Raw genomic sequence first — 12,083 nt, forward strand, 5'->3', positions numbered from 1 at the left:
GCAGAATATGATGCCAAGTCGATTTCAAACGCTACTTGTGTTCATTTTGACAACTACAGAAGTTTGTTATCACAATGCTTGATAAAAAAAAAATGATCGAAAAAAAAATACAAAGCAGCTATTTCACTTAATCTTTTCAATATCAATTTTAAGTTAATTAAAAAATACATGATCATATTCCTACCTCAGAAAACGATTTACCAAAGTAGGACCGAAGCATTTTTTTTTTCTTTTCCCTTCTTGGGACAAACACCAGTTTTCCCAGCTACTTCCTATGTCCCCCCCAAAAAAAACTTTTCAACTGGAAAGAAACTGGACTGGTTAAAAATTTTATTCCTTCATGATATAATAACAATAATTGAAAAAGCAGTGGAAATAAATATAGCACCAAAAATACCTCCTGTGTCTAAAGTATGACTTTTCAAAAGCTTGCAGTAATTAAACATTCCAGTTTAGAAAAGTAAAAAAGTAAAATAAGATCATTTAAAAATCGCATCTGAACACAATTTCCACTCAGGGAAATTCAAATAATGAAGCCAGGCATGCATACAGGGACTATAGTATCTGAAGAAAATAAAATAAAAAGTATCTGAAAAAAGATAATTAAACAAAAGTCGAATGAAGTTAGAATAAATCGTAAAAACGAAAAAATTTCAGGAATACGTAGAACCCAAGGTTGCCACCCGGTGAAACCAAAAATCGGATTTTAATGATTTTTTGGTTGACTTAGTGATTTTCATCAATAATCTAGTGAGTTATGTGTTCATTTAGTGATTTTTGTTTAGGCAATATAAAAAATCACTAGAAATTGTGATACATCACTTTTGGTGGCAACCCTGGTAGAACCTACTCTGTACATACGTGCCTAAATAAATCGTAATTCGCTTCCAATAATCCGACCGATCTGTAAAAAAACAAAACAAATGAAACACTAAGTTCTTTTTACAATTTTAACTTCTTAATTTTTCACCTATTCTAATCCTGTAAGATCTAAAAAACAAATTTATCCATAGTCTTCAAATAAAACAAAAACTGGTTAAAGTAAATACAATCGATTTCACAAAAAAATCAATAATTTCAGCTTCAAAAGAACTTCATAAAATAAACAAAATAACTTTGGCAAAAAAGTATCAAAATTAATAGAAAAGTTAGGGCGAAAATTAAACCAAACAGTATAACTACACACAAGCTATGACTTTTGAAGCATGTAAAAATCTAGACTAAGAACCCAAAGAATACGAGCTTCCAAAGTGCAAAAACACAAGATTGTGCAAAAATTAAATTCAGAATATCGTTGCAGACAGGAGAGGAGAGAATTGGACTGCCCCTTCTCAAATTTGACCTCAACACCAGAACGACTAGAGGTTACTAAATCAATGAAAATTTGAGAAAAAAAAAATTGATTTTCTTGAGCATTCAAGAAGGAGGAGAGCAAATTCATCAAAATTAAAAAAAGACAAATTATATGGAAATTACCCAAGAACTGCGAAACGAACCATGAGATTTCAGAGGATTCGAGCCACGCAGCGACCCCTTGCATAAATGACATGCCCCCCCCACCCGAATGATTCCGAAGATCGTTCATGTTTATTATAACAGAAAGGTTGAAGAGGACCATCATATTTCCTAAAAAGTAAGCATTTGAAAGCAGAAAACCAAGAAGTTTAACCAGTCATTTGCGAGGAAATGAATTTCGGGGAGGGGGGAGATTAAAAATAAAAACAGGTCAAAAACAGACAATTAATATGAAACGGAGACAATTAACCGTATGTGGGAGGGCAAGGGCTTGTGTAAATACCCGACTCAGGCAAGTCCAAAACTTACCTATGCTACACTAAATACAAAAGAAACCTACATGTTCAATTTAATTTTTCATACTACTCCTGACGGGTAAATTTGTCCAAACAAGTCAATTTCAGTGGTAGAAAAGGCATTTTTTCAAAAAATGTTAACAGTTGACTCACTCAGCTAAACACCCCACTCACTCACCCACTCAGTTAAACTAAACAAGCTCTATCGACTGGTCCAATTATTTCAGTTCTCAAGGTATTCAGAACTTTCTGTTTTACCCAAAATGAGTGAAATTTTCCTGACATAAATAATTGGGAAATGGAGTTTTAATACTATATTTTTGTTGTTTCTAGTATACCTGTCAAACCTTCCCAGTAATAACATCTGGGGTTCTTAATAAGTGTTTAAAATTGCTTAAAATATTCAATATTACGAACAAATTCGATTTTCTACAAATTTTGTAAAATTCATGTAGTGCAACATAACACTTTTCAAGTAACATACAGACAAACAAGCTCACATAAAAAAAAAGAAAAAAAAAGAAAAAGAAAAAAAGAGCCTAATCAATATCATGAGAGCTGATAGTCAAACATCCCAGGTTACCATGCATATCAATGGATTTGTACGTCACATTTTATTCATTTATAATTAATTTACGGTTTATTTTAATAATATTTTCTTGCAATAAAAGGGGGAATGGATTTATTTTCAAAACAAACAAATGAGCAATTATGCTGATCATACAAGGATCATTGAATAACTAATGAGACAATGCAGGCCAGAAACAACTTATTTAATCAATATAATAGTTTCATTGCGTCAAGTTGGCATTTTAAAATTTAGTTTCTGACCAGCTGTTCAAGGTTATCTGGTAAGCAAAACCGGAAAAGCAATCAGTTAATAACGGCAGTTCATAAAAAAGTAGACCAGTCCATAAAAAAGCCTAAATAAAATGACTTGGAAAATGGCTAGGGATGAGGAAAGATGATGATCACTAAACTACCCGCTTACACAACCACCCCTAGTTTTCAAGAGAAAAAAACTACCGAAACCGTTGTCCCTTCCATGGAATAAAACCTTTACTTAATTCCCCCTCCCCCTTCTTTCTCCATACTTTCTTCAAGCCATGTGATGATGAAAAACAGTTTTGGATTAAAAAGACTAAATATCTGTGGATGTGGTGAGAGGTGGACGAGGCAGAAGCACTAAAGAGGTGGGGATGGAAGAGAAATGCTCCTTGATATTTTAGATACAAGCAAAAGCATGTGATAATAACCATTTCTTAAAAGATTGATCCTTCATAAAATATGCTTGATAGCTATTTTGGTAAACAGTCTCAACCTAAAAACTACCTTGTTTTTAGAAATTAAATTCTCTCAAAATTAAGATGTGTTTCTGACAAGATTATGCTCCTCACGGGACATTTCAGTAAATGGGCTTTCTTTAACAAGTTAGTAGTTTTTAGAAACGTCATTCATACAGAAACTGCTGACTGTCTGTATAAAATCGATGTGTCAATTTAGTATCGATGGATTGATTTATCGGTGTGTATATTATCGATAATATTTATGTAAAAAATACAGCCCTGTGTTTGTCTATTTCAGTGCATACGTCGGAAACCCTTTAGCTTGGATCCCAGCTGCTTTTCATCTGGAAAAAGCTAAACAATTGAGTCTCCCTTAGACCAGAAAGCAACACAACGGCGAGTCTACTCAGCAAAGTCATTTAAAAAGTTCAATAAACGAAACAATCCATAAGCTGAAAACCAGACCACACCTCGTGAGCTACTTAGGAGCCTGTACACACTAAATTCTTTAATCTGAGTTATAATTGCTCTACAGCATATTGAAAGTTTATGGAATGAAGATAATCATAAGATGGAGGAACTGCCTGCCCCTATGAACACCTTGGAGGCCGCTGACATGTTCTCCATAATCCTAACCAAACATATCAGAATAAAAGCCATATCAAAAATATAAACCTCACGTGCTTGAACATTTCAACCCCAATAAAGAGATCCTCTATCGTTGCTGATTCACAAGTCATTAAGATTGTCAAAATATCGTAAGAGCCTGATCAAAGGCATGTAAAACAAATTTACTATTAATGATACATTATCTGAGTTCTAGTAATCTAATTAGAGCTGAGAAATGCATAAAGTGCATCATAAAACTGAAACTGTTTCTTCAAAGAAGCTTTCTCCATAGGTTTATTTATAGCTTAATCCTACCTCTTGCTATTCGCTATTGAGAATAAGTGAGCAGAGCAACCTGAAAATTTATCCTCTTTAAAAATTATCCAATCAAAATATAGCAATATTTTTTTTAGCAAGGTTGGTCGCACGCAAGGGCATAAAGTATTTGGGAGTGAGGGACCCCCGCACTGCGAATCGAGCCAGCCAACATAATTAAATTTAAAAATTTTCACTGAAATCACAACCACAGTCGTAAAAAAGGCGGTAAAATCTGCTCAACCCATCCCCAAAATTTTGGCTAGTCTCACAGCCAATTGCATTACCACCCCACAAAAAGCGATACCACAAAAACTAAATCCTCGTATATAAGTTGACAAAAATCTGAACACCTACAATGTTTTCCACCTTCTTCGCTATTGATATATTTTCAGAGGACGCAATTTTCTGGCCCACCTCATGGGGCACAATTTTCTGGGAACTAAGCCTATGGTTACATACAAAATAATCCAAACACACACAAAGATACAAAAAATATTTGTCTGGATCAGCACATAGCATGCTCTCATTTTTATGCGAGAAAAAGACTGGCCCCCTAAATTTCATTCTTCTTCTTTTTAGGAGATTTTTATAAGGAAAAGCTTAAGTAAGTAACCATGCAACATACTTTCCCTTGTTATAAAACAAATGTGTTTATGACACCTTCAACTAAAAAACGGGTTAGCAATCACTAAAGCTGGGCTCTGATGGTATTCAAAGTTCCCTTTGGCAGCCAGATTTCACGGTACTAAAAAGAATTAATGTATTCAGAGGTGAACTGAGAATTTGCAAGGTTCAGTTTGCAAATTTTCAGCTCATCTCTTTTTCAGATTAGAGTCTAAAAGTTCGTCCTCTGATCGGGAAATTTGTGTTCATAACATAATGTTTTCATGATAAAACACAAAATTTGTGCTGATAACATAACAAATACAATTTCTTCTTTATGCACTGAAAAATTATCTTTTCGTATTTTCTTTGGATATTTATGCAAAGGAGTATTTTCTTTTTAAAATTATCAAAGGTTACTCAGAAATCCACTTTCAAGGAGATATGCTTGCCAGAATCCACACACGTTACTTGGCAACTTATGCTTTCCAGAGTTTACCATAATCTATATGAATCTAGAGATGACTGTAAGCTGAACACTATTTTCCAATCAAGGGCAATTTAACAGTCGTCATAATTATCAAAAACTGAATAAAATAAGGGCACTTCAGTCACAACAATATAAAAAAAAAATCACATGGAGGACCATACCCTTCCGCAAGAATTAAATTGAGGGGTTTGCACATCAAACGGGGGGGGGGGGATTTTAGATACAAAAAAAATGTGATATCCATAAATATTTTTAAATTACGATATAATTGAGAAATGCATGATAATTTTTTTTGGGGGGGGGGCGATCCAAGAGGCCTCCTCTGCCCACGTGCCTTTTGGGCTGGTCAGTAAATCAAGGGACATGAAATATTGTGTTAAGAAAAATATGCGCTAATTATCAACAGTCAAAGGTATTCGCCAATAATTTATAAGAACTGAAAATTTTATATCACCAATAGAGATTAAAACGAGGCCACCATTAACCAATTCGGAAATAAGCACAACTTAAATCACAAGCCTTTTTGTATCACTTAAATTAAAGAAATGGATTGAACGACTTATTTGTTTTTTGCCATTGTGTGGGACTTTCAACAGTAGTTACCTGAAAAAGAAGAAGAAATCAAATCAATTCCATGTAAAAGAACTAATGTAATTTACCAGTAAACTAAAACTGAAGAAGCAACAGAAACCAACTCAAAGATTGTAGATAATAAGACAGCCAAGTGCAATTAGGTTTCTAATCGAAAAAAAAAAAAAAAATTGTCTACCGTCCAGCGTCACTCTTCAGTGGGTATTAGCAGCAAAAGTGGTATGATATCAGAGGGAAACACGGGTAATAACGGTGGTTTCGAAGCTTTTATTTCGTATTTTATCAGACTAAATAAAAAAAAACAAGTTTTTTTTAACTGAAAGTAAGGAGCGACATTAAAACTTAAAACAAACAGAAATTATTCCGTATATGAAATGGGCTGTCCCCTCCTCCCCTAGCGCAAAGAGCGAGGCGTTGAGGAGGGGACAGCCCCTTTCATATACGGAATAATTTCTGTTCGTTTTAAGTTTTAATGTTGCTCCTTACTTTCAGTTAAAAAAATTGTTTCTTTTATTTAATTTCTGATCGTTTTTTAAATAATACTGGGAAATCCGGCCCAACCCTTCATGGAAAATCCTCTTCCCCCATGAAAAATTCCTCCCATGTAAACAATTTTCCCAGCCCCCCCCCCCCCCAACAGAAACAATCCCTCCTGAAAATGTCTGTATACTTCGCGATAACCTATACTATATGTAAACAATGGGCAAAGTTCGAAACTTGCAGCCCTTCCCCCAGGAACTGCGGGGGATTAAGTCATCCTTAAAGACATAGTTTTTAGATTTTTCAACTATGCTGAACAAAAAGGCTATCTCAAAATTTCGATCGGGTGACTTTGGGAAAAATGAGCGTGGGAGGGGCCTAGCTGCCCTCAGTTTTTTTGGTCACTTAAAAAGGGCACTAGAACTTTTAATTTCCGCTCGAATGAGCCCTTTCACGATATTCTATGACCACTGGATCGATACAATCACCCCTGGGGAAAAAAAGAAAAAAAAAGAAAAAAAACAAACAAACAAATGAACACAACTCCGTGATCTTTCTTCTGATTTCCCCTTTCATATACGGAATAATTTCTGTTCGTTTTAAGTTTTAATGTCGCTCTTTACTTTCAGTTAAAAAAAAACTTGTTTTTGTAAATTTAATTTCTGAACGTTTTTAAATCAATGCAGGTTTTGATTTTGGTACATGAATAATTAAAACAAAATTTGCATATTGATTTTACTTTTTTTTGGCTAAATGGCTTACTCGAAAGTTGTTTAATTTTATTTACGAACGTCTTTATTAGTAATAAATATACGTAACTTACGTAACGAACTTCTGTATTCGTATATTTTTATTACGTATATGAGGGGGGGGGGGGGTTAACCCCCTGGTCAATACCTCACCCTTTACGCTAAAGTTCAATTTTTTTTCCAATTCTTTAAGAATGACCCCTTAATCACAAAAGCCGTTAATTAGAATAAATAGTTCTTACAAAAGTACTAAAAAAACTTTAGCGTAAAGAGCGAGGTCTTGACTGGGGGCGAACCCAATCGCATACGTAATAGTTTTTTTTTTCGTTTTAAGTTTTGATGTTTAAAAGTTTTCAGTTGAAAAGTCTTTCAGTAGAAAACTTGTTTTTATTAATTGAATTTCTGATCGATTTTTTAAATAATGCTTGGAAATCCGGCGCCCCCTTCATAGCAATGTCCCTTCCCCCATGAAAACTTCCTCCATGGAGATGATCCTCCCACGTAACCCCCGATCCATCCCCTCCAATACCAGAAAAAATTCCTCCTGAAAACGTCTGTATACTTCCCAATAACCACTACTATTAGTAAACATTGGAGAAAGTTCACAACTTTCAGCCGTTCCCCTTGGGACTGTGGGGGATTAAGTCATCCTAAAAGTCATAGTTATCACATTTTTTACCATGCTGAACAAAATGGCTATTTCAAAATTTTGATCGAGTGACTTTGGGAAAAAATGAGCGTGGTAGGGGGCGTTGCTGCCCTCCAATTTTTTGGGTCACTTAAAAAGGACACTAGAACTTTTAATTTCAGTTAGAATGAGCCCTCTCACGATATTCTATGACCACTGGGTCGATACGATCACCCCTGGGGTAAAAAAAACAACAAACAAACAAATAAACCCGCACCCGTGATCTTTCTTCTGAGAAAAAATACAAAATTCCACATTTTCGTAGATGGAGCTTGAGACATCTACAGTAGGGTTTCGTGTTACGCTGAATCTGATGGTTTAATTTTGATTAAGATTCTATCATATTTTTTCAGGCTAGTAACTTTTGATAGGTTAGACTAAATTTGATGAAACTTATATATTTGAAATCAGCACAAAAATCCGATTCTTTTGATGTATCTACTGATATCAAAATCTGTTTTTTAGAGTTTCGGTTACTATTGAGCCTGGTCGCTCCTTACATACAGATCGTTACCACGAACTGTTTGAAATGTTCTTTAGCAAATATGTAAATAAAATTTTGCAATCGAACACAAATTTAACGTTATTGTTTTACCGGCTACCATTCTGTTTGAAAGCTGTTCCAAAAATGTAATTCAATCCCACTTTCTAGGGCTATAACGAAAGAAAGGTTAAGATGGCTAGGACACGTGCTGCGGATGAAGGATGACATTTGTCAAAGATCTCCCTTTTTGGTCAACCGACTAGGGCTAAACGGAAAGCAGATCGTCCACGGTTGGGGTAGGAGGAGGTCGCAAGGAAGGACTTGAGGGAAATCGGAACTTCTTGGGAGGCTTTAAAGAGGGTGGCTTTGAGGATGGGATTGAAGAGGAGCGTGCATAGCTGTGCTGGCATCACGTTGCCATGAACTCTTTCCTGTGCTGGAAAGAGTTGTTAGTAGTTTTGCCAGCTATGTCCCAAAATCATTGGAATAATAGGGCATTAAATACGCACAATACATCTTATTATACATAATCTTTGATAGGATTTTATAGTAGTATATGTTGTTATTGCAATAACATAACTCCGAGTATTTTATACTGCAGCACATAAACAAACCCTATAATGTTATAGAAATTTGTCTTCCCTCCCAAGATCAGTGCCTTAATATTACAATTTTAATACTGGCACCATTTAAGTATTTGAAAGGATAAAAAAACACCGCAATCACCTCAAAAACCGGATCACCGCAATCAATCTTAAAGTGATATTTCTTTAATGCCTCCCCCAAGGCGCTTTATTTGTTCCCATTCTTATCCTTGTTATAACAAATATGACACACAAAGAAAACAATCGATGGCAATATGTTGACAAAGAGTTTCACAGAAACTTAATTCTGAAGGAAAACAGCCCCAACAACAAACGTGGTTAGGGAAATTCCAGAAGCTACAAAACTGATAATTGGCAGGTACATTTGCAGAGATTCCCTATTTCAAAAATATGTTTGACGAGAGTAATTTCATAAGCACTGCCCAGGTGGGTAGTTTTGTGAAACCATCCACTTGGTTACATCACACCCACTCGGTTACATCACAAATACGTTCTGAAACCCCACTGGCTATTCATGAAGTTCGAAAAAAACAAATAAAAAACAAAATAATCTAGAAACCAGAGGGTGATTTTAAAGTAGCATTAGTCGTTAAAGGTAGAATTCTTGCCAAATCTAGTCTTTGACAGGCCGTTCTCTTTTCTTTTTCATTTTTTGTCTGGTTTCATGTGGTTTCATTCGAAAAGCTAATCTTTACTATCCTATATATATCTTTTTTCCCCTTTTTTTTGAGTGTTGAAGTTGGCTTAGCCGAAGTATGTGTCGAAATATTTACTTTGTCTTTTTTTCACAGACTGAAAATTACCCTTATTTGGTTTCTTAATATGTTTTTTCCTTTGTTTTCTGTTGAACATAACATAAATTACTCAAGCCATGATGACACGCAACACATATACACAGAATAGCAATGATAAATCATGATAGGCCTAAAATGGCACGAGCCATTTATACACTTCAAAAAGCAAATGATAGCATAAGCAGCTTGTATTCTCAACTAGACAAGGTATCCTAGCAACCTATTTCAAAGAGACCACACATACTATATACATTGAAGCAAGTTTTTACTTGGTTTTCTCATTTGTTTTAGTAATATTGAATTAGTTTTTGAGATTTAAAATTAAAGAGCCATTGATATAAACTATGAGTTCGATGGATAATTTTTTAAAGTAGGTCTGTAAATATTTTTTTATATACAACCTTTTCCCTTTTTTTCAAAAATTTAAATAATTTTTGATATTTTTTTTATTTATATTATTCAGGTATGTTTTTAAGCCTATTGCACATCGTTGCTTTGTTTTATTTGTTGAAGTATTTTTTAAATTTTAGTTATGTATTTAATATGCTCATCGATTTTGAGGGACCTCAGTAAATAAATAATATACATAGTCTTGAATATATTTGGCACCTCCTTCTTTATCCGAAAAATGTGCATCAAAATTTAAAGAACTGAACATCGTACACTTTTAGCAAAACTGTAATTTCCCATTCGCTCTTTTTGGCTTTTAAACAAATTTTAATTGGTGAAATCAAAACAGCAAATATTCTGCGTTTGCTTTTAAACAAATTTCTTTCCTATTGCTGTATTATTCACAGGGGTAATTCTCATAATTCTCTATAAATTTCTATATAAACTTATTATTTTGTTGTTGAGAAATTTTGATTTTCACATAAACTTCTTAAAAACTTCTTTCCTTTCTTAGTTTTAAAAAAATTGCATTTTAAGATACGTTTAAACTGCAGACGTCCCTCCATTTTGCCCAACTACCTAAAAAATAGCTGTAATTAACTTATATATATAAGCAAAGTCTAGGAATATTCCTTGGGGATATTAACTGAGAAGCTAGGGAAATGGAAGTGGGAATCAGCCCTGTTTAGAGAGAACTTAGCTTTACCCTCACTCTACTAACAATTATATTTGTTTAACAATGATACCATAAGAGAAACCAGATGTCTAAAAAGAAAGAAGAATAGAGAGGTTTCACAAGAGACTAACGCAGATGCGTCGAGAAAGATGCGTAGAAATGCATAACAAAAAGAAAATATTCAAAATTCTCGATCACATGAAAAAATCATTTTCAAATTCAACGTAATATGCTACATTAGAATCACATATTTCAATAATTGAACTACAAATTCCGTTAGTAAGTTTGAGGTTAAAGAAATTCCCATCAAACAATAGAGAATTAATGGGAACCAATACTAAATGGAATCAAATTAATAAATAGATCATTGGCAGAATCAAGTAAATAAGAAGTATACACAAAATTTAATGATCTATAAAATGAGACTAACCGAGAACGGATTAAGAGACTTGCCAGCGCCGTTTTGTGACCTGACAGCTAAAAAGGGAAAAGATGTCTCTTCTGCAGTTTTGATACTATTCCCATTCTTCATGCTACTTCCACCTCCAAATAAATCGGCTAAAAAGTCAAAGATTAAAAAAATTAAAAGCTCAATTACAGATCTAGGATGTTAAACTTTAAACAAACTATAAACTTACTAAGCCTTATTAGAAACAATAGGTCCTAAAAAAAGCGCAAAAATTAATTTTAGGTTTGCAGTAAATTTTAGAGTCAATTACGTCTGGTATCATTAAACAATGAGTTCATTGCGCCTTATTGAGTATAATAGGCTACAGCCTAAAAAAAAAATAAAAAAAAATTCGCAAAAATTAACGCCAAGGTTTCCGTAAATTTTGGAGTCAATTACCTCGGGTATCATTCAAATCTGAAATGGATTAACTAAAGACCGTTGCCCTCATATCTCACCACGGCGCAGCCGTTGGTCAAATAATGATCCTGCTGAACAGGCACGTACAAAATAATTTATTTTGGGGGAGGAGAAGTAAAAAAAAAAAAAAAAAAAAAAAACAACAAGGAGAGAGATAAATTATAACGGATGTATGTCAGATTACTTTACTCTCTAAATTCCTTTAGCTTAACTGACCTAAGAGTAACGACGAAGACCACACTGCAATTCCACAGGGCTTCTAGTTCTTTTGATATCTAAGTGGCCATATTTTCGAAAACCCTTGCCATATAATACTTTTTGAAAACACCACCCTTATCATTAATGATTTGGGTGCTAAACAAGTTGTTCGAGAGGCAATGAAAGTTAAACTTAAGTTAAGTAATAACACTTTTTTAAATAAGGATTTGGGACAATAAACACTTAATGCATTATACGGAAATTAAATTAAAAACGATTTAACAAATTAAATTGCAAAGCAAATAGTTAATACCAATGAACCTGTAAGATAAAGACCTTCTGGGTTAGCTGCCAAAAAAGCGGGAATCGCATTAAAAACATCCTCCTAATTTGTTTTTACCTGAATAATTTTCCTTATTTTGTGTTTTTTTTCCGTACTGGTT

At 34.0% G+C, this 12,083-nt stretch overlaps 1 protein-coding gene across 1 annotated transcript in view; it reads right to left on the reverse strand.

Annotated features, from left to right (window-relative positions):
- Positions 1 to 323: 323 nt before the first annotated feature.
- drongo (Arf GTPase activating protein drongo) overlaps positions 324 to 12,083 on the reverse strand; it is an 86,872-nt gene continuing 75,112 nt past the window's right edge. The window contains exons 8-9 of the mRNA XM_089090612.1: positions 11,005 to 11,132; positions 324 to 5,720 (exon numbers count right to left, since the gene is read on the reverse strand). Of these exons, the coding sequence (XP_088946738.1) occupies positions 5,655 to 5,720; positions 11,005 to 11,132 (194 nt within the window). The 3' untranslated portion in view covers positions 324 to 5,654. The remainder of the gene's footprint in view (positions 5,721 to 11,004; positions 11,133 to 12,083) is intronic.

The sequence above is a fragment of the Artemia sp. Qi Xiang Cuo genome, chromosome 6, assembly GCF_049724085.1.
Source record: "Artemia sp. Qi Xiang Cuo chromosome 6, ASM4972408v1, whole genome shotgun sequence".
Classification (NCBI taxonomy): domain Eukaryota; kingdom Metazoa; phylum Arthropoda; class Branchiopoda; order Anostraca; family Artemiidae; genus Artemia; species Artemia sp. Qi Xiang Cuo.